The following is a 26627-nucleotide window of genomic DNA, read 5'->3' as shown; positions in this document are numbered from 1 at the left end:
GAGCCATGCAATCCGAAATAGAATCCATGAAGGTCAATGATGTATGGATATTAGTTGACCCACTCGAAGGGATTAAACCCATAGGGTGTAAGTGGATATTCAAAAGAAAACGGGGTGCAGACGGAAAGGTAGAGACTTATAAAGCCCGTCTAATTGCCAAGGAATATCGTCAATGTTATGGTATTGACTATGACGAGACATTTTCTCCTGTGGCAATGCTCAAGTCCATTCGGATTGTGCTTGCGTTTGCAGCACATTTAGACTATGAAATCTGACAAGTAGATGTAAAGTCCGCATTTCTAAATGGAGATTTAGAAGAGGAAGTGTATATGATACAACCTGAAGGTTTTACATCTGCAGATGAGTCTAAAGTGTGCAAGCTTCAAAGGTCCATTTATGGATTAAAGCAAGCTTCTCGGAGTTAGAACATACGCTTTGATAAGGTAATCAAAACGTATGGCTTCATTAAAAATAAAGAAGAACCCTGCATTTATAAATAGGTCAATGGTTCAGTAATCATATTTCTAGTTTTGTATGTGGATGACATTCTTTTAATCGGGAATGATATTCCTACATTACAAGAAATAAAGGTTTGGCTATCATCTCAATTTGTCATAAAGGATTTGGAAAAAGAATCTTACATCATAGGGATGAAGATCTATAGAGATAGATCTAAAAGATTGCTTGGATTATCCCAATCCACATACATTGATACTATACTGAAGAGGTTCAGTATGATTAAGTCCAAGAAAGGCTATCTTCCAATGGGCCATGGAATTAACCTCTCTAAAAGAGATTGTCCAACAACCCCTTAAGAAGGAGAGAGCATGGATAGAATTCCATATGCTTCGGCGGTGGGATCTATAATGTATGCCATGACATGTACTAAACCAGACGTGGCATACTCACTATGAGTAGTGAGCAGATACCAGTTTGATCCAGGTAGCAACCATTGGAAGGTTGTGAAAACCATTCTTAAGTATTTGAGAAATACTAAAGACTAGTGGCTTGTCTATAGTGATTCTGACTTAAAACTTGAGGGATATACCGATTCAAGTTTTTAGTCAGATCAAGATGATAGCAAGAGTGTGTCGGGATATATCTTCACTCTTAAGGGTAGGGCCATCTGCTAGAAGAGTTCCAAGCAGCATACAGTGGCAGATTCTACATGTGAAGCAGAATATATTGCAGCATCTGATGCAGCCAAGTAAGCCGTATGGTTGCGCAAGTTCATCACCGAGCTGGGAGTGACACCTTCCATTGATGGTCCAGTTCCTATATTTTGTGATAACACTGGAGCCATAGCTCAGACAAAGGAACCTAAAACACATCAGCGGACCAAGCATATTCTGCGATGCTATCACTTAGTTCGAGAGATTATAGAACGAGGTGATATTGATCTTCAGAAGATTGACACAAAAGAAAATCTGGCTGACCCATTTACCAAAGTCCTCGGTATCAAAGAGTTTAACGAACACAAGTCGAAGATGGGTATTAGATACTGTGCCGATTGGCTTTAGGCTAAGTGGGAGTTGTTGGAAATTGTATCCTAAATGACAATCGTCAGTACGTTGATGATTGAATATTGTAAATGAATTGACAAATCAATAAAGTATTTTTTGGCATTATTCATCATTTTACATCTTCAAATGAACTCTTATATGATGAAATCCTTAGGGCTTATTAATGATAAAGGAGGATTTATCTTCGAGTCCTTAAATTAGTTCGCGACCAAATGATATGTTGTTACAAGGACGACAGCATTATCAAGATTAGGTCGTTATGTGATATATATATTGGTTGTCTTCTTAACCAAGGAGTGTGGAGACACTGGTATGCCATACAGGTAAAGTGTAGGAGTACATTTCACTGGACGTGACCAATTTCAGAACGCTCTACTGTCAAGAGATATTCCTAGTGGACATGGGTATAAGTTTGGCCCTCTGACCTGAGACCGCAACCTATGACTAGCAAGCAACTTATTGTACTTTGGTACCAGACTACCTGGATTTCTAATTCAGTGACGGAAGGTCACTGGATGTAGTCAAGTACTTGCGTAGTCAGTTGTGAGTCAAGATGGAATTGATCCCTCCTGAAAATAGGAGATAATGTCTTGTGATTAATTTAGCAAAACCTTAGCCAGGATAATCTCAGTGAGGAGTCACGGGATATCTAAAGTTAATCACATAATGGATGTACTAATTATAGGGTTGACAGTGAGCTCTAAGTCATCCTGGCATTAGGAGTCAAAGGGATTGAATTATACAGTAACCATAGTCCAGGGTTCCAGAATATTTGCTTTGCATATATTCGGCCTATCCAGACATCGGGTACCATTGCTAGATGGTCACATCGATTAGCATAGAAAGTTGTTCCTATACTACCGGCTTAGGTTCGAACCTATGAGGTCACACGCATAGAAGATTCTTGATTGATCTAGAAGGCTGATGAATGATTAAGAATCATTCAGGATAATTTGGTCAATTCGATTGGCAAATTATTCTATAAAATAATTAAAATAATTATTGGAGAATTAATTAGAAACTGGATTACTAATAAACTCAATTTGATTGAGTAAATGAATTTAGGATGAGCCAAATTGAATTGGATTCAATTTTGGGTTCAATCAGAGTTTTTGACCTGATTGGAGTCGACTCGAGTTTCCTAGGAGTCGACTCGAGAAGAGGGGTCAACTCGAGCCTGGCTGGGGTCGACTCTCTTAGAGAATCCAGAGACGACCTCTTCTATTTTTCCTAGGTGGAGTCGACTCGAGTTTCCTAGGATTCGACTCGAGAAGAGGGTTCGACTCGAACCTGGCGGGGGTCGACTCTCTCAGAGATTCCAAAGACGACCTCTTCTGTTTTTCCCAGGTGGAGTCGACTCAAGTTTCCTTAGGGTCGACTCGAGGCTACTTGGAGTCGACTCGAGCTATGAAGGGGTCGACTCGCTGGGCGTATCAGAGAAAATGTTCTCTGTCAGAGTTGACCCGTGAAGCTTTAGAGTCGACTCGAAGGGGAAGGAGTCGACTCGAGGCGACTTGGAGTCGACTCGTAGATCGGGAAGGTCGACTCCTTCCAGAAAATCTGGAGCTCGCGGATGTTCTGAACTTTCGGTATTCGATCCAGAAGTTGTTTTTCAATGAAATCTGATGGGATTTGGGTCGTGGAATATGTGGGAAAATGGCTAGATGATGATGGAAGATCATCACCATCCATTTCGATTCTATCTCACCCGCATGAACCAAATATTGTTTGGATTTTGAATTCAAACAAAGATAAGATCTATCTTGTTGCAACTATCCCCTTCATGCGCTAACAAATACCATATTTGCATTTGAATTTCGAATTCAAATGATCAGATGGTGTGCCTATAAAAAGGGGTCAAGATGGGCGCCGGTGTAATCAATCCAATGCAGCCTACTTCGTCACACACCTCCTCTTCCTCTTCTTCTCCATTTTAGCTAGGTTTTTCAGGGAGGATATCTAGAAGATTCAATATCAGATCTGAGTCCTCTACTTTCCTTACAAACCTCATCTGCATCTGCTTCAAGACGATTGATCAAGAGTTGATTGAACCCCTTAGAGTAGATTTTAGCCTTCAATGTGTTCTGCAGCTGCTAGCACTGTTGCAGAAGAAGATCCTTCAGGGCTTCGCGTGTACTTCTCGTAGAGGCCATTCGTGTGCATGGCTGCGAAGTCAAGAATCAGATCCACAAGTTTCATCCATCATAAAAGGTATTAATCTAGCATTAATCATTTATTATGGTGTCAAGGTCTAGGTCCGATTTTCCGAGGTTTTACCCTCTTTTGGGGCTCCTCACGGAGATATCTCCAGAATCCATTCGATAGATATTCGGAGATTGATTGGAATAGAGTTCTTAAGTTTCAGATTTGATAGTTAATCATACATAAAAGTTTTAGCATAATTGTTTAAACGATTCCAGCATAATCCTTTGTGTTCTTACAGTGCTGATTTCTAGATTTGATCTTGTAAGCATGCACGAATTAAAATTGTTTGATTCAATTTTTCCGCTGCGTTTTTGAGACTTAAAAGAACTACGTGTGGCTTGATCCCCCTTGTGAAGGGGTACGTAGGCAACCCGATCAGGTTCAGCCATGGTTTTCCAAAAAAAAAAAATTCAGCATGCTTAACACCGAAGAACCTAGAATACACTTTCATATGTATTATAAGTTAAATTTAATATCTGATCTTTGCATTTACATCCAATATATGGTACTATATAGAGGCCACAAACAGTCCAATGTGAGATGGACTGGAGATGGTACACTCATATACATATATGGTACAAATATATGGTACACTCATATACATATAGAGAAGTAAACTAATGATAGCTGAGTGTCTCTTGCACACATCAGAGATCTTAAAACAATAACAAGCCAAAAAGTTATCAAGACCAAGCTCCGACGGAAGACAGCAATGAGACAGTAACATTACATGGCACAATCACATACATAGAGATAATTATATATGCTAATAATGGAATGGGTGTTTCAGACGTTCAAGGGTCTTAGAAGTATAGGAAGCCCATACTGGGGCTGAAGGAAAAGCATGTCCGCTGGTGCATGTATATAGTTTGGGGAGAGAGATAATGAGAACCTCTGGAGGATCATGGTGATCACAGTTTTCGCTTCCAACATTGCAAAGTTTTGACCAATGCATGCTCTCGGTCCTATCGAGAATGCAAGTAGTGCATTGGGGTGCTTGGCAGCTTTGGATATCCCATTCTTGAATCTAAGAGGATTGAACTCATCAGCATCAGCCCCCCAAACCTCTTTATTCCTATGAATAATTGCAATTGGTATTACTAGTCTGGTGTCCTTTGGAATCACTAGGTTTCCTAAGGTCATATCTTTAGCAGCCATTCTTTGCATCATGACTACTGGGCCATAGAGCCTTAAAGATTCTAAGAGAACCATGGTAACCTGCAAAAAGAGATGATTATATAAATAACTTAAAGACAAATTATGCAGGAGGATGTACGTTGTGTCTGATAAATATATACCAATTTTAACTTGCTGAGCATGTCTGCATTGGGAATTCCTGTACCACATTCTTTGAGCACCTCCTCTCTGAGCCTCTCCTGCCATTGTTGGTTGGTACACAACAAGAACACAGTCCAAGTAAGCAAATGGGAGGTGGTCTCCTGTCCAACAAAGAAGAATGTCTTGCATTCATCCATGATCTCATTCATGCTCAATAGTTGACCCTTTCGCTCTTGACCAAGGTCTGATCTGCAAGACTCCATCATCAACCCTAGCAGATCATTTCCATAGCTGGAGTCCTTCGAATCTAATCGGCCCTGTATGATGTGCATCAGTGTGTTCCTCACTCTTCTTTCTAGCTTCCACCTGGGCAGATTCCTCCTAGAAGGAAGATATCTGCTAACAAAAGATATGATTGTAGTTAGATTTGCTAAGCCATGTTTTATGAATCATAGTATGGTCATGAAAGGATAAAAGGAAAAATGAGTTACTGGTATCCAGGGATGTTGACATTGAGAAAACTTTTTGCTGCAAGTGTCTGGAGCTCTTTTTGTGCCTGAAAGACTTCCTTGCCCTCAACATAACTGCTTCCAAAAGCTGTGTGGGAGATTACATCTGATGTTAACTCTTGAAGTTGGCTGCTGACCTCCATCTCTCTTTGGCCCTCAGCTTGAGTTGCCAGATCTTGCCACCGTTCTAGCATGGATTGAGCACATTCTGCCATCTTCTTTGTCATCGTCTATCAAACTAAAAGCAGTTAGGTTACATATTAAAATGTGTGCGGGCACATAAATCATGCCAGCCACCCTTATAATATGTGGTCTTTGAGTACTATTATTATAGTTTAAATACATTAATAGACATATAAGTTTGGACAGTGACTGAACTCATCATGATTGTTCAAGAAATGTGGTTGTTTACTTCAGTTCTTTCACAAATTGGAAAAACATGAAGCAATTTTCTATGCTGGAGTCACAGTGCTACAAATACCAACAAAGAAATCAAATACGACGATCAATATTCATTAATGAAATAGGGTCCGACAGTTGGCCTCTTTTTGCTTACATCATATTTTAATATGTGGTATCAAAGCCAATATAACTTAACTCAGCTAAACCTTAGTCCCAAACTAGTTGGGATTGGCTAAATGAATTCTTTTCCTACGTTCCACTATGTTTAGGGCAAGCAATCAGTCTCGTAAAATTGCAGCATTAATATTGTAGTAGCAATATCGAAGAAGTCAAGAAAAGAATAATTGAGTTAACTCTATGCTGGCTTTCTATTTTTGGGTATAGAAAAACATAAAAATTCTAATAAGCAATGCTACCAACATCACTATTGGTTTCTTAAACCATATCTATATATGTATCTATGTATGTACGTATGTATGTACACACGTATGGATGGATGGATGTTTCCGGGCAAACACGTGCGCGGGGGGTGGGGTAGGGGTGGGAGGGCCAAGGGGGTGCCAAGGGTTGTTGCAGCATTATTGTAAAATATGAAAGGTTCATAAGCAACTGACCTTGAGCTTATCCATTGTAAAAGCAGGACTGACAACATGCCGGTGCCTAACCCATTCTGCCCCTTGAGTGACAGACAAACCCTTACCCAATAAAGCCAATATGTTAGGAATTGGCATCACCTTTGGAAAGAAACCAAATTTGTTCGACAACACTTGCTTAGCCAACTCTGGATCAGTGATACATATCGTTGGATGGGGTCCAAACCAATATAGAAATGTTTCTCCTGTGGCATGCAGCAACATAATTAAGAAATTTAATAATATTTTAACTTTTTATTTTTTGTAGTCGAATTATGTCATGTTTTACAGTAACTAAAGACTAGCTTGACTTATTACAAAGCAGCTCATTTCCATGCTCTTGGACACATGAACAATATTTATGGATTTTTTTTGAGTGCTCAAATGGGTGAATGTATGACATATCTTTCTACCATTTGTCACTCTATCATCAACATATGAAGTTCTCCGGTCTATGTATTCTGTATTCATCCTTTGAGGACGTGCTAATAATGTTCTCCAACTTATTGAGAAATTATCAAATCATACTCGACCGTTAGTGTCCCATTAGAGAAATGATGCTGGATTATTCTCTTCTAGCAGGAGCAGACAAGAATTATCAAGCATCTGTTAAATTTAACTATTTAATTGTGAATTGTTAATGATTTATTCAATGAAATTTTATGGCTTATAGTTAATCATGCTTTTTGTCACTGTTACAGATGATGCTTTCATTATTATCTATAGTTGTTGCCTCTGCTAGACTTCTTTCTACTACTAAAGAAAGTATTTTATATACTTTACTTTTACTTAGTAAATTTTCTTAAATCTTTTTCTGAATTTTGGCAAATTTAACTTTTTTTAAGGGACAAAATCTGAAATTTTGCACCTTGCCAAATTAGTTTGTGTGTGCTGAACTTGTCACTATATTCTAGAAAAGATGAAGAAGATAAGACGAGGACTGAGGAGACTTATTGCGTACGTGCATGTAGATCTTGTGACCGTGGGCCTGTGTGTCTGTGTGGGTGGGTGTGCGCGCCCACGTGTTCATGTGTATATGCGTGCGTGTGCATGTATTCATGTGCTTGTGTGTGTGTAAATTTTATTAAAGCTATTTTTGAATTTTGACAAATTCCACTTTTTTAAGAGGCAAATTCTGTGTGTAAATTTTATTAAGGCTATTTCTGAATTTTGACAAATTCCACTTTTTTTAAGAGGCAAATTCTGAAATCTTGCAACTTGCCAAATTAGTTTCTGTATGCTGATCTTGTGACTGTGTGTTCCCCAAAAGATGAAGAAGATAAGTTGAGGAGACACTGAATGATTACATATATAGAGAAAGAGATAGAGAAATTCAACTTTTTTAACAGGAAAATTCTTAAATTTTTCACGTTGCCAAATTAAGTTCCTGTTTGCTGATCTTGTGACTGTGTTCCAGAAAAAATGATATATATAATGATTTTATATATATATATATATATATATATATATATATATATAACAAGCCTTTAGAAGGAAAAAAATAATAAGAAGGCATTTATCAAAGCATCGAGCTGTGGCATGCCATCTTCCTCTACAATATGAAGAAAGGTTAGTGAGTTTAAACAAACCATATTGTGACATCCACTTAAGATAGTGGGGCAGGACCCTAGGAGTGATATCATGTGAGTTGATGTCCAAGATCAGCTTTCTTCCAGCCTTCTTCATGCTTCGAATCTCCTCAAGTGATCCAGACCAGAACTTGCCACAAGGACCCCCTACCCCTTGCTTCCTGAACCTCTTTGGTATGGCATATGTTCTCCATATAAGATATACCAATCCCCTCCAAAGGCTTGATATCAGTACCACCGCCAAGGCGCCCAACACCAATCCAAGATTGCTCATCTCCCTACAAGAAGAAGCTCAAAGTTAGAACCTAGTATCAAATCTTCAAAACTCAGTTGCTTGCAGCCATAGCATGCAAAGGAGCAGCAATTCGGGGATCTGGAAATCAGTTTGAGCAAAGAAAACTTACGACAGCCGACCTTTGATGCCTTCCTGAAGGATATTTTAGCATTAGAGCAAGATTGCTATCTTATTTATACCGTAAGTTTTGGACATTTTGTTTGCTTGACACATGTTGCTGTGACAAACTGGTGACTGTGGTTTCTTGTTTGCTCTCTGAAATTGAGATCATGGATGATGCAAGCAAGGAGAGGCTTTGTCCAATATTGGCTTTGTCCAAACAAAGTCCAATCCTTACAATGGCACGCCTGCTCGTATTGCTTCATTTTTCCACCTCGTTTTTTTTTGTTTTCCTCCATGTGCGTGTTGGTTTGTGGTCGGACTGATCCTTATCTTGTTTTCCTCTAGAAAAAATGACTCTTTTTGAAAAATGACTGCATCCTGAACCCTTATCAGAATCAAGATAGCTTTATAGGAAAAATCCCAAGCGCGCGATCCACTGGATAGTGATAAATTATTAATAGAAAAATGTTGTCACTTTCCCTTCATCTGCTTAAGTCCACGGTGGGTGGGGAATCAAATTTATTACTCCTTAAATGTGCTAAACCTTCTAGTTGCTGTAGTGCTCTCACATTATTTAGTGGAGAAACTTTAACCACCATGTGCGTTTAATACTTCTAAGTTATCGGCCTTTGCCATCAGAACTGAATCAGCCAACAGGCTTAATACTGTACGGAAAACCAGAAAGCATCCGGAAAAAAAGCATCTAAATCTTTAGTTTCAACAAGATTTAGAGAGAAAATTGGAAGAAGAGCTATGAATTCTCAGAGTCGCAGATTCGAGCAAGCAACACGAGGTTGCACGAAATAGGCTGGAATAATTACCATTGTAATATTAAGTTTCGGTGACTAGTCATAGGCTGGAATGATTACTATTATAATATTAAGTTTCGCTGACTAGTTATAGGCTGGAATAATTATCATTGTAATATTAAGTTTCAGTAAATAGTCAATTTCGACATCTTGCAATGTTATCATTAACTGAGGGGGAAAGAACAAAACAAGACATTAAGCAGAGTCCCACCTCTCTCAAGGCAGGAGCATGCTTTCTTCATCATTTGGCTTGTTTCTTCTATTACTTCTCATAAATCATTTATTTGCTTTTTAAACAGCCCATGATATATATATTTGGAATATGGATAAACATAAATAAATCTCAAATCTGTAACCAACAACATCATTTTGAGTCTATGACAATCGGTTTCTCTTCATATGCTTTGTGCAAAAACATGTGGCCTGCAAGCTATATGTTTACGAAAGATAAAGTAGTTTCATCATAAATAATCTGATGCATTATCACAAGTGTCTAACAATCTTTAAAACTGAATCTTCACAAGAGACATTTTGTTGTAGAAGAATCTTGTAAATATGCTTGTGAAGGAAGGAAACCAATGGAAACCTAAATTAGTATGACCTTTGCTACTAAAATCCTCTTAGGAGTTTGTCTCACCGTACTATCTTGCTACTGCTCAATTTGGTGTTAAATTAGCCTGGTGCACAACAATGCAGTCCAATTTGTAATGTAACAAGCCGGACTTAAGCCATCAACCTTAAAGAACAAAAGCACTGTCATAATAAATTTCAGGAATGGTTTGAAAATGAAAGGAATATATTGTAGCTCATAATTCAACAAGGTCTAGAAACAAATACTGATGGAAGCAGACCATATTTGAGAAGAGTTATGGACCATCAATAGGGAAGTCCTATTCGGAATAGAGAACCCTCAAGAACCTCATTGAGGAATGGAACATAGAGATCAATGATTTCAATTCTTATTGGAGAGGAGGAGAGGATGGTGGGAAGATAAAAGGATGGGACTAGGATAACGGTATTGACTCTATCGGTATTTGCTCCTATCTAAGGAATATTGACATGTTTTATTTTAAAACTTAAATAAAAAGAGCTATATTTTGGATATAATATATTTCTATTTCACATATAGCTCAACAAATTTTAACTATAGAAGATGAAAATATATGTTTATATATAAGTTCTCCGTAGTGTGTCTAGGAAAGCAACCAAACATAGTATCAAGAGCCTATAATACAAAATATGGAATTTGGTAAAAATAGGAACAATCTTTTTATGCTGTTTAACCAAGATATATATATGAAAGTAGCCACGAAAATAACCAAACATGTTATCAACTATCAAGAGCCTATGTTACAAAATACGGAATTGTCTACACACTAAATAAGAGGGTCCATGTCATATCACTCGAACAATATTAAAATGAAATAGGCTGATTCTAAGTGTTCATTATCGATGAAACAAACTTCATACATGCTCTAATGCGCACTCCATAAACTTAAGCATGCATTGGTTCGCGACAAGAATTGGAACTAGAATCAGAATCAAGCCAACTAGATATCAGAATATGTCATGTTGCGGAGGCATATCTAGTAATTTTTTGAATAGTAAATATTATGGGTTTGGTTTTTATGTTTGAATTTAGCTGTTTTGAACTAGTATTGGTTACATTTAATAGATAATGAAAACGAATTCCTATTTATTCTATTATATTTGAGATAGATTTGAAGCTAAATGTAATATTGGCTTTGTTATCGTAGACTGTTATTCTCGATAGCATGGCCATATCATACTCTGGATTTGGGGTGCGATTCTATTAATTCAAATGATACACAATTTTAGTCCATTTAACATCATATTTAAGTCTGAATGCTGAAGATGGCAATCAGCAATGAGCGCAGTCAATCAAAATATTTTTCAGGCATGTGTCCAAATTGAAAGCAATGGTGATCACTCTTTCACTAGTCGATGATTATTAGCTTTTAAGTGCACGCTATGATCGAAGATTTGAATCATGCAAAGGATCAACTCAGCCATGTTGTTTCCTCACCAGCCAAAGATTGAAGGGAAGAACCGATCTCAAATTGCAATTAGAGTGCGGAGGGCTTGCTTAAGACCTTTACGTGGAGGCTCGGAAATGAACTTGCTCCGACCCATGTGCCCACGCCCAAGTCTGGTCCGAGCCCAGGCCTTCTCTTACATAACAAACCTATTGAAAAAATCATGTTCCAGAGGAGACGGGAGGGCGACGAAGAAAAAGAGAAATAGCAGGCTGTAACACGAAGGTCAGGTCAACAAAGTCGTTCCCTCTTGTGTGATTTTTTATTTTTATTTTTATTTTTTTCGTGTTACCTAGCATTAATATTTTCTCTGATGGATATTATTGTCGCCTTCTCGTATTAAATCTTAACTTTTCTCTTTCGAATGTGAGCTCTTGATTTTTTATAATGATAATAATTGTGCATGCCTTCCACTTGTTTTGTCAGAATGTCTTAGTGTTTTGAGATGCATGAATATTTGCTTTAAAAATAGGGGGAAAAAGAAAAGAGGAAAAGTGGATATGTTGATGTTTGTTATTAAAGATATGTATGTCTTTCATATGTTTGTCAAAATGCTTCAAACATCAATAGTCCAGTATTTCATCTCAATCTATTAGTTGATTGGATGCTAGGATCCTCAGGTTTTGGTATCTTAGACCTTCAGCAATTTACTTTTACATGCAATGTGCTCATACCAACCAAAATAATTGTTACAACTTACAAGTTTTCATTATTTTTCTCCCGTGGTACAATTATTGATGCTTTTCTCTAAAATATCTATATAGGTGAGTATTGCAGTGAAATACGAGGTTGACACTAAGATCATCCATATTCATCTTTAGATCCTAGGTAAGTATGATAACCTTTTGGACCAAATCTTATTTTGTTTATCTTTTATTTTCTTTTTATGTTCAATAAAAAAGCAATTCTATCATGTATTCTTCGATCCAATGATAATCCATCAATCCATCTAATACTGCTTGCTTAACCTACTCTAATAGTTCTCTAGTGAAAAATTATTTACATGCTTCTCGTATCTTTGTTTGGATTCAAAACTTTGATAATAGTATCACTAATTTTTTTTTATTGTCTTTCTTTGGAAACCAAGACAGCGAACCCTAAATTATTTGTCTAGCATGCAAACTTGCAATGGTTTATGCTTTACTAAAAATAAATAATAATAGGCATGCAACTTATAAAGTTAATTAGGGGCACATGTTTTTTTATTAACAATCGACCATACATGGATAAGGTTGTTCCAAGATAAGTATTAGAGGGCTCCACCAATTGCTGCGCAATCATGTGAATCCTAGCCTTATTTACCTGATCTGGGAAGATGTGTGGAATGGGTTTGTATGCTAGTGAAGGGAAGTGGATATCTACAAGAAGTTTAGAGTAAAAAGCACCTAAGAAGCAAGTGCAAATGCAAGCTCTTAAGAGATTTCAAAGTGGGTGTCTCAGATGTCTCTTTCTACTAAGGTCAAACCTCTATTAACTAATTGCCTTTGTGACATACATGGGAAAAGACCACATGAGTATGGCCAAGCAACTTATTAACCTTTTTCACTTTTTGTGTTTTGGGGGTGGGGGAGGGGATGGGGGAGGGGGTAATAAATATTTGTGTTGCACCTTAGCCATATTATCTAATATTTTATCATTTTTAAAAAAATCTTTCTTTCAGTTGATAAAGTGATCATTGAAATTACTTTGACAAGTTTTATCCTCCTCCAATCTAATCTTTCTTTTTAGTTTTTTAATGCACATTTAAGTATTTTTTGGGACTAATTTATCGACTTTGTTGTCATTAAAATATTTCTCTTTCTTTTAGTTGATAAACTCATTAATTAAGGTACTTGGCATGTTTGACCTCTGCCAAGGTAGGCTGGTTCTTCAAGAAATGTCCTCTTCATGGTCATTACATTTAAACATTATTTTGTGCCTTCAAACTTCTTTTTATATTTGAACACATTTTAGTCCACCTTCCACATATAGATTTATACCATACATCATCCAAAAAGATTAAAATATTTTGTTAAAACAAAACAATATGTCCTTTTCAAGTTCGCTTTACAAATAGTTGAATAAATTAGACGACATCTTTGAAGAGCATTTTGGAAATATGTGGATTGTTCTCCTTCCTCTTTGTTGGAGAAGGAACCGAGCAATGCAAGATATGGCCAGTTTGGGCTGCTTTTGTGACACCATGATTTGGCATTTAATGTTGGATTTTGAGTACCAGTCGCATAGACTCATCCTAGTTATCATGTACTTCATGTATCATAATTATTTTCTTTTTGAGTGTATAGTTAATAAATGATATGAAAATCCACCTCAAGTATGAAAGAATCTAGTTCTTACATGTTTCCTTGGTGATCCCTCTTCTAGAGTTCACCAAGAAATCTTGGAAGATCACCATCATTAGAAATCACAACAATAAATAATCCAATCCATCCAAATCTTCTAATTGTGGTCCTAGTACATTAAACAGTATATGGAAAACATTATTCAACCTGACCTTTACTTAGCAAAATGTTTGTGCCATCATAAGCTTTTACGAATATATTGTTTCAATCAAGGTTTGCAGTACCGGTACTGGTAGGCGTACCGGTCGCCTATCAGACCGGCACGGTTTCGGTTCAAACCAGTTTAAACCGGTACCGAACCAGAGCACTCTTCTCCACCGGAACCGGCGAACAAGAAGAGAGTGAGAGAGCGAGCGGGGGAGGGAGGGCGGGAGGAGAGGAGAGGTCGCCCACGGAGGGCCGTGGGGGGGGGGCGGCGGAGCCCGTGGGGGGCGACGGAGGCCGCGGCCGCGGCCACGTCCCCTGTTTTGGAAGAAACAAGGAATGTGGCTGCGGTTTTTTAATTTAAGGATTTTTTAGTGAAGTCGGCAACTGATTGAAGTCGGCAAATCGGTTGCCGACTTCATTTAAAAATCTCCAAATTAAAAAATTTGAGAATTTTTAAATGAAGTCGGTAATCGATTTGCCGACTTGACTTACAAATTTCTAAATTTTTTTCTGCAACCTCGGCCTCCACCGCGGCCCCGCGGGCTCTACCGCCCCCCCGGCCTCCGCTAGCCCCCGTGGCCCTCCGTGGGTGGCGGAGGCCTCTCCTCCCTCCCTCTCTTCCTTGCTCTCTCTCTCTCCTCTCTTCGTCTTCCTCGGCTCCGACTGGGTTCGGCCCGTGCTGGTTTTCATTGCTCCGGCATACCAGTTGCAGGCCGGACTGGTCCGAACCGGCCGGTACGGGCCAGTTCGTCAGACTATGGTTTCAATTATAACCTTATATGATCTTTCATGTTTACTTTCTTACTTACATTAACATCTCAAACCCATTACTTTTAGTGAGTAAATCTTTGTTAAACAATTAAAACAAAATCCTGGTACACTCTTACAACCACCAAGCTCCCCCAGCCTGAAACCTTGTAGGTTGAAGGTGACTTGTAGGTGATCAATGGTTTCTTGAGAACGAAGTTAATATGGAAAGCTCCCCAAGCTCCCCTGCCCAATAGGATCTTTCTGTTCCTGCATCTAAGAAAAATAATGATATAGTTGAACTTAGGAGTAAATGTAATACAAGAGAACCAAAGATAGGTAATGAGTTCTTTATCTATCTAGTGGAAAGTGGTCCTGCTAGCTTTTCATGAGGCAATGTCATCTATATATTCTCCCTTTTGGTGGAAGAAGTAATAAAAATGAAATGGATTCCTTAATGGCTAATAATATATGGGAATTAGTTGATTTACTTCTAGATTTTTACCATTGGATGCAAGTGGCTTTTCAGAAGGAAACTGGGAGCTAATGGTACAGTTGAAAAGATTTAAAGATAGGTTAGTTTAAACAACATAAGGGGATTGAATATTTTGATACTTACTCATCTGTTGCACCACAGTTAGAACCTTAATTGCAGTAGCATCTATTTGTATCCATCAGGTGACTGTTAAAACAGCCTTCTTATATGGAGAATTAAAGGCCCATGAATGTTTGTAGTTCCAGGACAAGAACATAAAATATTTAGACTATTAAATCATTGTACTGTTTAGAGAAGACTCCTAAATAGTGGCATGAAAAATTTGATACTGTTGTGATATCTAATGGCTTTTCAAGAAATGAATCAGATAAATCTGCATATAGTAAATTTGATGGTAATTCAGGTGTGATACTTTGTCTTTATTTTCTGAACTAGTGTTGATAAAATAAATGAGACTAAGTCTTTTCTTTCTCAAATTCTTAATATGAAATACTTAGGAGTAGCTGATATGATTTCAGAACATAAAATAATTAAAACCCCTGAAGAAAATGTTATTACTCAATCTCACTAAAGTGAAAGTATACTTAAAAGATTCAGTTATTATGAATGTACCTGCCCATGCTCCTTTTGATGCTAATAGTAGGTTAAAGAAAAAGAAGAAGAAGAAGAAAGTGTGGCACAATGTAAATATTACTACATAGTTGGGTGCCTTAAATTTCTTGACAATCATACCAAACCTGATATTTGCTGCTTAGATGGTATACTAGTCAACCCAATAAACTTCACTACAGTGAACTAGAAAGGGTAATGAGGTACCGTAAAGGTGCAATATCCTGTTGATTAGTCTATGGAGGATGCCTACCTTTTATTGAGGCATATAATGATGGAAATTGGATCTCTGCCAAAGCGGAGACCAAAGAAACTAGTGGGTATGTGTTTTCATTTGGAGGTGCTGCTATCGCTTGGAATTCTACCAAGCATACCTTGATATCTAAATCTACTATGGAGGCTGAGTTCAGTGCTCTTGACCTCACTAGTGAAGAAGCAAATTGGCTTAGGAATCTGTCTGCAGATGAATTGGGGAGCCAGCCAATCCCCGTCGTACCTGTACATTGTGATAAACAAGCAGCAATTGCAAAGGCTAAACGTAAAATATATAATGGAAAATCCATACTTATACATCTGGGGCATAACCGAAAGAGTATTCACATATTGATTATGTCTGATCAAAGGATTTGAATTAAAGGTCTATCAAAAAGACTAGTGTTAGAGACATCAAGAGGAATGTAGCTGAAGCCTATAATGTAAATCACCTTCAATGGCAACCCTACATTATGAATGGAGATCCCAGGAAAAGGTTCAATGGGTAGGAACAAATTGTTGAGTGATTTGAGAAAGCACGAATATGCTGGGCGCCTATGATAAAATAGTGCTGAAGTTTGTATGTGATCCTTGTTCACATTGTGTGTCGTATGTTAAATTTGTATGTGTGCCTGAAGTTCAAGACATTAATCACTTGGGACTTGTATGAATTGTGACATATGTACACTTGGTGGATGTCCTGTCATGAAGACACCTTCATTTGATGCAAAATGTGTGATGCCCCTTTTTTAATTTTGATGAGAGGTTATTATGAGAGGTTTTTGTTGTTTCTTGGGGTTAGACTAGCATGAGACTGGTTGCACCATTGAGGGAAACGGAAATCTATCCCAAGGACAGCAACACAGTAACGTGTCTTAGAATCTCGTCTCGGTTATTTTATTTTTCCTTGTTCTCGTTTTCTTGTGTTTTGCCTTAGGTTTCGAGCAATCTTGGCATCAAGCTTGCATCTTGCTGCTCTTCTTGAGGATGGAGCACTCTTTGGTCAAGGAGGGGACCCTTGCATAAATAACGATTGCTAATGGTTCTCAGGTGATCAAATATAGATGCAATTGGAAGTTCTTTCTGAAACAAAGTATGCACTAGATTGGGAGGTTAAAATTTTTCAAAAGAGAAGTGTAACAACATAATGATCAGGCATCATTATAATGTCTTATATGCTCAGAAATGCATAAGAGTTGAAAGACTGGATTCTCATTGGAATAATGGTCTTCGTAATGGCATTTTGTTCTGTTTTCTCATTCACTAGTTTGGCAAAGAAAAACCATCTTTAAAGCTACAATTCTAGATGAGCAGTCCATTTATCATAAGAATTCATAGGAGAAATATGCTCAATACCTTCTTGGTTGTCAATAAGCTCCCAATAGGTTCACATAAATATATCTATTCCCATTGTGCAGGTGAAAGAACTTGGCATTCATGTCCCCTTCAACTAATCCATGAGTTACTGAAATGCCTCCCATTATTTGCAACATGGTTACTTGTTAGCATTTTATTGTTCACTCAGTTGAAATTATAGAAGGTTCGTATTTACAAGAGTAGTTTTAAGGTGGGCTTTGACATTATTGTGTTCCACTTCCTGATGCAACCTGATTTGAATAGAATAATTTTGAACATTAAATTTAGGTGGCTCAAATTCCCACATCTTGTGACACTACATATCATAACGTAGAGTAGCCAAGTTTTCCTGTGTCAAAAGCCTATGAAATTTGATAGTCATATCATTAGAGAGTGAAGGTCTGAGGTTGGAGATATTATGTTTAGATGGATGATCTATTTCAGATAACAAAACAAGCTATTTCAAAGTATTCTGCATGTGTTTAGTAAGTAATCAAAAACAAATAGTACTCTCTAATTACAGTAGTTGGAAAATTTAAAGAAATCAATCTCCTAGGCAATTCTGGACCAACCACTGTATTTGGGTTGAGTTACTATCCCAAACTCCACAGAGAAACCAAAGCTGAAGCAAGTCAGTGCAGACACCTGAGAAGGGCAAAATACTTATTTAGTAATCAGACTAACTTTTCACAACCAATTCCAAATGCTTCTAGAGAACTTATTCGTTATTCTTCTGAGGTGGTTCGTATATTTTATGATGACCAAGCTTTGTTCAATGAGGGCGAAACTATTTGCTGTTTATCATTCGTTGAATCCCCATATAGTGATTCTGATGAATTTTAAATAATACTTTTTCTTATTAAATATTATCTAGCACAACCACTTACATATGACTATCATCCCCAACCTTTTTCTTGAGTAATATTCGTCTATCTCCAAATCTGTTCCCATACGAGCTTCTGGTTTAGGCTGCATAATAGCTACCAGTCCTAGAAGTAACAAATTTGCATATGCACAGGCTATCTATAAAACTTGTGTTCGATATGTTAGCTGCTAAGTTTTCAGTCGTATTACTCAAATTTGCATTGCACAATATGAAGGATTGGAAAATTCTGAGATGGAAATTTGCATAATAGAATGTAAATGTACTTAAGCATGTGGTGCTTGCATTATATTTTCTATTTCACACGGAGGACATATTTAATTCTTGATCAATTGACAACTCTGTAATAGAAACATATTAGTGCACTGGAGGAATTGTCAACTACTTCAGTGGAAATGAAACTTCAATGGAGCATTGAGATTTGGAAGATAGGAATTGTCAACTACTTGGATGCACTCAAGCTGCAAGAGACTTTTTTCAGATCATAAAGCTGGTAAAATCCTAGACACCGTGCTATCCCTTCAACATCTACCTACTTACACACTTGGAAAACGGAGAACATATCACAAGTTGTTAGTGCCTGAGGCCGTCCTCAAAGCCATTGTGCTGAGTTGCACTACACGGAGAGAGGAGACATAACCTTTCATGGCCCACGACAAGCTATTTTATATCCCATCATCTCTCTTAGGGATATTGGGTTTGGTGCACGGAAGTATGTTGAAGGCCTTGAATCGGCTATGATTGAACTTGCAGCTCTGTACGGTGTGAAAGCTCATACAGGGAAAGTAGGTGAAACTGGGGTATGGGTGGGAGGCAGGAAGATTGGTGCCATTGGTGTTCGAATATCTTCAGGCATCACTTCTCATGGATTGGCCTTCAATATAGATCCTGATCTAAGTTATTTTAAGCATATTGTGCCTTGTGGAATTTCAGATAAAGGGGTGACATCATTGAGAAGAGAGACCAAGATGGAACTTCCATCTGATGAAGTGATTCATGAACAGCTAATACAGTGTTTAGCAAGAGTATTTCATTTTAGTGACCTCCAATAGAAACAAGATCCATTGTCCTTGAAAACTGGTGAGCTTAAGTGAGATACGAGGCATAATTGATTACAATATTTTTCTGGATTGGTGTGTACTCGTTCTAGTACTTATTGCTTCGTTGTAACTTATTCATTAGGTTATTATATTGAAAATTTTGTTGGACTAATTATCAAATATATTGAAAATTCATTAAGTTAAATTGTTTAGGCGGAGCTGATGCAATTTTGGATTATGGGAAAGTTTGGTGTGCATTAAAAACAAAATTAAGTGGTAACTTTAGGAAGAGATGGTGTTTGTTCATGATGCAGATGAGATCTCTTCCTCAGAACCAGATCTCGAGTGAAATGGAATGCTCTTTAAAGGTTACATTAAGGGATGCCCTAACGATGACTCAGAAAAAAGGATCATTGCATTCTATATCCATTATATTAAAAGAAGAGATGGTTGCCCATGCTGATATTGTATGGAAGCTGGTGCTTTCATTCTTATGATGTGCATATATGCTTCAATAACAGCATACGACTATCACACTTATGGTGAGTAAAGTTTTGTCTTGGTGTTGAATCCAAGAACCCCACAAATGCATCACGGTATGTCTCTTTAAGTTGCTTGGTATGCTACAGAAAGAAGGGTGACGCAAAACATACTCTTATGAGGTCAAGGGCCTAAATTAGACGTCTATGGTCAAAGGCCCAAATTAGAGAAAGAGAGAGAGAGAGAGAGTCATCCTTCAACTGAGGGAGAGAAGGAGAGAGAAGAGAGAGAAAGGAAAGAGGGAAAACCAGAGAAACAAAGGTGGAGGGGGTGCCAGTGATGAGGCGATGGGGATCCTGTGAGGTAGCAAAGCACCCTCCCCCTTCCAGGGAATCATGGTGGGTGGTGGCATTTCAGCCACAAGGGAGATAGGGAATCAAATGTGCTGCTGGTTAAATCATGAGTCTAGCAAGTAGAATTGGCTGGGCGAATGGAGGGGTGGGTCTTTGAACTTCAATAAGTGGCAATGGGAGCTAGGATGGTGAGATTAGGAGATGGTTGAATGAGAAGCAGAGGAGGCGGGTTGAAAGCAAGGGAGGCTCCAATAACTACGTTCAATGGAAGGTAAGCCAGCTCGGAGGGGCTTCTTGGCTCGTAGAGGATAGAGAGCCGATGATCATGGGGTTGTTAACCTCTTCGTGATAGGATGCCCAAGAAAAAAATTTCATCGAGAAAAGGAACGAAGGGGGCAAGACTTCCAGTCCTTCCTCAACTAGATTAACAAAGGTAGAAGAGGAAAAAGCTAGGAAAGAAGTAGGGGAGAGGTAAGGCATTTCCACATACCTCCTAAAAGGAATTGCATCCTCGAAATATTGATATACCTAGGCCTTCAAAAAGTTGACGGTACTTTGCTATTATCCCATCCTCAAGTTCTAAAATAGCCTCTCTCTCTCTCTCTCTTGGTGTAATTACTTGTTATTTGGAGACCTCCTCCTTCTTATCGACAATCTTTATCGGTCACTCATAATGGAGATTTTTTCTAGGCTTAAAGGGTTCAAATTTTACATGTCTAGTATTTGATGCGTACTTCCTTAGCATTTTGATATTTAAACTTCTGTAGCTGGGTCTTGTAATTGTTATGATATACATGATCAACCAGCTAACATCTTTTTATTTATCTGAATCAGTATATGTAATTGAACTCATATTATTTTTATTTTGTACTAGTGTGAAATTTCATTTTAAAGTTGTAAGCTATGAGAAATTGTATGACTTTGGACCAAAGAACAACAAAATGCTTGACATTTCACAACAGAGACCAAGAGGTCAAATGCCATGTACTAATTATTGTTAAGGAGCAGTTTTTTTCTTTTTGATGGAAATTAAGGAGCAATTTTGTTGTGTATAGCTAATGGAACAAATAACACAATCATCGAATGAAAATTTTAAAATCAGTTTTGTGTTTCTTATGCTCTCTTCCATCTCATCCTTCTTGCACTACCTTGAAATTTAGAGGCATGCTAATTTGATTGAAAGTGTGTCAAATATTTGGTGTCCGTTATAGAATAATTAGTTTTCTAAGATTTGCTGAAGAATCATGCCAGCATGCCCATTCAACCAGTATTTAGTAATGTCATGTGAACTAGTAATTTCATTAGGGCTGCAAACCTAGTTTTCTTCCTGATATGAGCACCTGACAATTGCAAAAAGAATGTCTCTCTAGCTAGTTTTAACATGTAATCCCAATCATTGAAAGGTAAAACCAGGTTATGAAGTCATTTAGGGCTTGTTTGGTTTGCGGGAAGCATTTTTCTTCCTAGGAATATGATTCTTGGGAAACAAATTTCTAGGAAGAGGATGCCTAGGAAAGTACTTTTGGTATGTTTGATTGACCATGGGAAAGTGACAAATTTACAAAGTGCTTGTGTTTGGTTGGCCATTCACTTTCCTGGAAATTTATGTATAATTCTTATTATACCCTTAATAAAAATTAGGTCTTTAATGCCTCTTTAATGCTTCTTTAATGCTGAAGGGCCTTTTTGGAAAAAAATAAAAATGGAGTGATTCCGCCTCATGGGAAAGTTACTTTCCCATGTTTCTCATGGAAAAGACTTTTTCATGAAATGTGGGAATTATATTCCCATGGGAATACAACTTTTCCGTCTCTCTCCTTTAAAAACTCCAACCAAACAAGAGGCATCTCATTACTTTCCCGTTGACCACACTTTTCCTCCTCCTTTTTCCGCGAACCAGCTACAATCCAATCTCAAATGATCATTGCCATCCTTTCCTTACACCTCCAAGTTGTAATACCTGGGTCCAAAAATCAACTGGGCCCAATTACTTCTTTTTCGGCCCATATTTGAACATTGGGCCATGACATCTAATAGGCTAACTGGGCCCATAGTTGGCAGCCCGTTTGATGGCTGCCACCTCATGCTTTATGCATGGATTTGACTAGGGCCAGGTGGGGATCAGGGGAAGACCCAGCTGTTAAGCCTTTCATGAAGAGGAAGCTGGGCGTGACACCTCGAACCCCCCCCCCGAAACCACTTAAGAACCTACTGGTTCTTCCTTCAAAAATCTCAAGAACCTGTGAACCGGCAGAAGAGGTGTTGGAGTGGAGGCACCGGAGCACGGGATACTACAATCTCCTTCTCCACTTCCCGCAGAACGGAGTCTCAGAATCGTTAGCCTACGCGTGGGAGCAGGGATCGTCGCTGGTACTCCCCAGAAGTTAGGTACGCCCCCTGCCTTCTCATCTCTTGATTTATTCAGGACAACAAAGAAACAAAGAAAGAAGGGAGGAAGGGGACTGCTGGCAGGCCGAGGGCCACCGGCGACGGCCACCGGCTTCGGCCGCGATCACCGTCGGCGCGGGCATCGGCTGCTGGCAGGCCAAGGGCGCGGCCGTGGGCTCAGCCGCAGGCACGGCTGAGGACGCCGCGAGCCCGGCCATGGCACCGCCGGCTGTGGCCCGGCCCTCCCAAACTCCCCTTCTTCCTTCACAGGAGAAGAATAGAGAGAGGAAGAGAGAGGGTTTGGGAGCGAGAGAGAGAATATGGGAGGTTGGTGAAGGGAGGAATAAGAAAAAGAAGAGAGGAAGAGGGGACTCATCCTCGTCATCTTGTGCGGCGGCCGCCGGCTTCGGCCGAGAGCGCTGCAGGCTCGGCCGGGGACGCCGCCGGTCGTGGCCCGGCCCTCTTCCGCTCGTCGTTCCCCCCTTCCACTCGCCGTCCTCCCTTCGTCGGAGAAGAGAGGAGACCGTCGTCCTCTCTTCACCGGAGAGTAGAGGAGAAGAGGAAGGGGAGATCGGGATGAAAGAAGAAGGGAGGAGAGGAAGCTTCGGGAAGGAGAAGAAAAGAAGAAAAAGAAAAGAAAAAGGAGAAGAGAAGAAAAGGAAAGAAAAAAAAGAAAGAAAAAGAAAAAGAAAAGAAAAAGAAGGAAAAGAGAAGAAAAGGAAAAAAAATGAAATGAAATGGGTTTAGCCAAATTTGACTACCCAAGCCCAATTAGATTGGGCTAAGTCTAAATCCGAGCTCAATCAGATTGGGCTAAGTTTGGACGAGCCCAAACTATAAATTGGGTTAAATCCGAGCTAATTTAAGTTAAATTGAAATGGGTCCGAATCCAATTAAGCTGAGTTGGTCTCAGCAGACCTAATTGATTGTGAATCAGGCCCAATTCAAACCCAATTCAACCGACAGAAGGTCGAATTGACCTTGGGCTAACCTTGACTCAGGCCCAAATGAGCCACATTGACCAAATCAGAGGACCCAATTGGCTAGAAAAGGTTGGACCCAATTATAAACGAGGCCCAATCCTTTAATTAAAACCCAATCAACCCATGTGGACCCAATCTGGTCTTAAATCGAACCCCAAAGGCTTCAAATTGGACTTGGGCTAAATCCTTGGATGGGATTCAAGCAAGTAAGTTCATAGTATGATGAACTAAGAAATTTTATAATAAATAAATGGGGAATAATGTAATCCCTATGATGTTGTTTTAGGTGATTAAAGATTAGTCTCCTAGACTTGAGAAATTTGGACAGCGAATTGAGGTAAGTAATCTATTTTAATCTTATTGTGGATTATATGAGTACTATGTTTGTTAAGTTTTTAAAGTGTTATTCATGCATGATATGTTATGATGGATAAGTAACTTGCCTAATCTCATAAACTATGGCCATGTATGCACCATGATTATGCTTATATTTTAATCATGCATGCAAGTTAGTATAACAAAATACTATCTAGCCAAGAGGCACTATAATGGGCTCAAAGATGCTACTGATCGAATGCAACTGAGCTGGCCTTGCTAGTGGCCGAGAATAACTTCGCTGGCCTTTGCTAGTGGCCGAGAATGACTAACTGGCCCCGCCAGTGGCCGAATGGACTTCGCAGTAGCATCCGAGAGAATGGACCACGACATGCCGGGGGCACGGTTTCATGTGCATATTTTATGAAAATTCTGTTTGACTGAAAATACTGCTTTGTTTTCCAAGCATACATATTTTGCCATGATAAATTGTGAGATAATACGCATGCCAGCTTCTTAAACCCTGCATAAACATGGTTACCATTATGTTCGATCCAGTAAGATTATGTATGATTACTTACTGAGCTGTGTAGCTCATACCCGTTATTTACATTTTTTTTTCTTCAGATCCTCACCACTGAAAGCTGCCAGAGACACTTTAATTTTGTATCAGGGCTTCTTTCTTTTGGGGTAAAGCAAGTATACTTTTGTATACATAAACTACATAGAAGCTCTGTATTTGGGTACTAACCAGCATGTTGTACTAAGAATGCTTTCATATGAAAAGATTTGGTTGGTTGACTACCCTGTTACCTGTGTATGAGGCTGCGTGCTATTGTGGCGGTAGTCGGCAATAGCACGGCCGTGTCACGGATTCGGATCTGGGGCGTGACATTCTTGTGGTATCAGAGCTTAAGATTTAAGACTACTAAGGATTTTGGTGTTTTGAATCAGAATGCTAACGAGCCATGCCAAAATAAGAAAAAGCTATTTTGGAGACAATGTACTCAGAGGCCTAACTCTTCAACAAACTTTTTGTACCAGAATGCTTCCTTTGCAGCTTCAGAGGCGACAATGTACTCAGCTTCAATGGTAGAATCTGCAATGATCGGTTGTTTGGAACTTTTTAATTTACCAAATACTATTGCACAAGAACACATACCCTGATGTAGACTTTCTGTCATCAATGTCAGTCATAAAGTCTGAATCTGTGTTTCGTTCTACCTTTAATTCTGATCCTCCTCCAAAGACCAAGAATATATCCTTAGTTCTTCTCAAGTAACTTAAGAATGTTCTTCACAGCTGTCCAGTGCTCTTTGCCTGGATTCGACTGATATCTGCTCGTGACACTCACAGCATGTGCTATATCAGGTCGTGTTGCATAGCATGGCATACATGAGGCTCCCTATAGCCGAAGCATAAGGGATCTTGCTCATGTGTTGAATCTCTTCAGATGTGTTGGGGGACATCTTCTTGGAGAGATGAATCCCATGCCTAAGGGGTAGCAATCCCCTTTTAGAGTTTTCCATACTGAACCTCATCAGCACTTCTTCTATGTACATTTTCTGTGACAGGCCAAGCATTCTTTTAGATCTATCTCTTTACATCTTAATTTTCAAAATGTAGGATGCTTCCCAAGATATTTCATAGAGAATTTCTTAGACAACCATACCTTGACCAAAGTAAGAATGAGAATATCATTCCCAATTAGGAGGATATCATCCACGTACAATACGAAGAATACAATAGCCCTCCCACTAATCTTCTTATAAAAACACGGTTCCTCTTCGTTCTTGATGAAAATCAAACGATTTGATAACATCATTAAAACGAGCGTTCCAATTCCGAGATGCTTGCTTTAATCCATAAATGGGATTTTGCAGTTTGCAAATCTTATGATCACCCATCACTGGAAGTGAAACCCAAAGGCTGCTCTATATAGATATCTTCTTTAAGATATCCATTTAGAAAAGCAATTTTCACATCCATCTGCCATATCTCATAATCATAATATGCTGCAATGGCGAGCAATGTTCGAATGGACTTTAGCATGGCTACAGGTGAAAAGATTTCCTGATAGTCAAATGCCTTCATGCTGACTATAACTTTTCGCCACTAGCTTTGCCTTATAGGTCTCTACTTGGCTATCCGAACTTAATTTTCTCTTGTAAATCCATTTACATCCAATAGGTATTATACCTTCTGGTGGATCTACTAAAGTCCAGACTTGGTTGGTATGCATGGAGTCCATCTCTGACTTCATTGCTTCTAGCCATTTCTCCAATTTGTTTATTCTGTCTTCTTTTATATGACCAAGCCTGAGGTGCCATAAATACTTTTGATTTATCTCATCTCTAGATATTTTTGATCTCACTGTTTGCTCAGATACATTCACAGACACATCCAAATGTAAGTGATAGAGATTGTCAATTATAAAACCACGTGCAACCATTTTATTTCTTAAATAAACGGAACAGTAGTCTTTATTCATTCAAAAATCTTCTTATGTTAGACAAGATATAGAAAATTAAGTTTCTGCTAGCAGCAGGTACATAATAACAATCCCTAAATATCAAAGTAAATTCAGACGGTAATCACAGATGGTAGGTGCCCACAGCAACAACAGCAACTCTTGCTCCATTGCCAATCCGGAGGGTTGCTGCACCTTCGTAAGCCTTCTACTTTTCTTTAGACCCTACATGGTAGTGCACAAGTGAGCACTAGAAGCAGAATCTATAACCCAATTGGAAGTAGAAGAAATCATTAGATTAGTTTCAATAATGAGCATATCTGACATACCTTCAGGAGGCGTGTCACCCTTCTTGCTCTTTATAC

At 38.7% G+C, this 26627-nt stretch overlaps 1 protein-coding gene and 1 pseudogene across 2 annotated transcripts; one reads left to right on the top strand and one right to left on the bottom strand.

The window, feature by feature from the left end:
• Window positions 1-4245: 4245 nt before the first annotated feature.
• Window positions 4246-8599, bottom strand: LOC103696054 (cytochrome P450 709B2-like). 2 transcript variants are annotated; one of them, XM_039130884.1, is made up of 6 exons: window positions 8553-8599; window positions 8139-8416; window positions 6532-6755; window positions 5498-5745; window positions 5027-5402; window positions 4246-4946 (listed from the first exon to the last, which is right to left on the bottom strand). In XM_039130884.1, the coding sequence occupies exons 1-6, from the start codon at window positions 8582-8584 to the stop codon at window positions 4515-4517; spliced, it is 1590 nt and encodes a 529-aa protein (XP_038986812.1). In that variant the 5' UTR covers window positions 8585-8599; the 3' UTR covers window positions 4246-4514. The 2 variants fall into 2 exon arrangements, with proteins under 2 accessions (XP_038986812.1, XP_038986816.1); XM_039130888.1 differs by having other exon boundaries at window positions 8543-8584.
• A 2604-nt stretch (window positions 8600-11203) lies between these two features.
• On the top strand, window positions 11204-19478 carry LOC113461160 (annotated as a pseudogene).
• Window positions 19479-26627: the final 7149 nt, after the last annotated feature.

Source organism: Phoenix dactylifera, chromosome 1, assembly GCF_009389715.1.
Source record: "Phoenix dactylifera cultivar Barhee BC4 chromosome 1, palm_55x_up_171113_PBpolish2nd_filt_p, whole genome shotgun sequence".
Lineage (NCBI taxonomy): Eukaryota > Viridiplantae > Streptophyta > Magnoliopsida > Arecales > Arecaceae > Phoenix > Phoenix dactylifera.
The sequence above is the reverse complement of the archived record's forward strand: the minus strand, read 5'-3'. Positions and strand labels throughout refer to the sequence as shown.

What these genes read in the sequence shown, in the direction of transcription:
- LOC103696054 (XM_039130884.1), bottom strand. Translation starts at nt 8,584, where the DNA reads ATGCTAAAATATCCTTCAGGAAGGCATCAAAG. An exon ending in TAAGTGGATGTCACAATATG is followed by an intron (nt 6,756 to 8,138) that starts GTTTGTTTAAAC and finishes TGCATGCCACAG; the next exon opens with GAGAAACATTTCTATATTGG. An exon ending in TTACAATGGATAAGCTCAAG is followed by an intron (nt 5,746 to 6,531) that starts GTCAGTTGCTTA and finishes TTAGTTTGATAG; the next exon opens with ACGATGACAAAGAAGATGGC.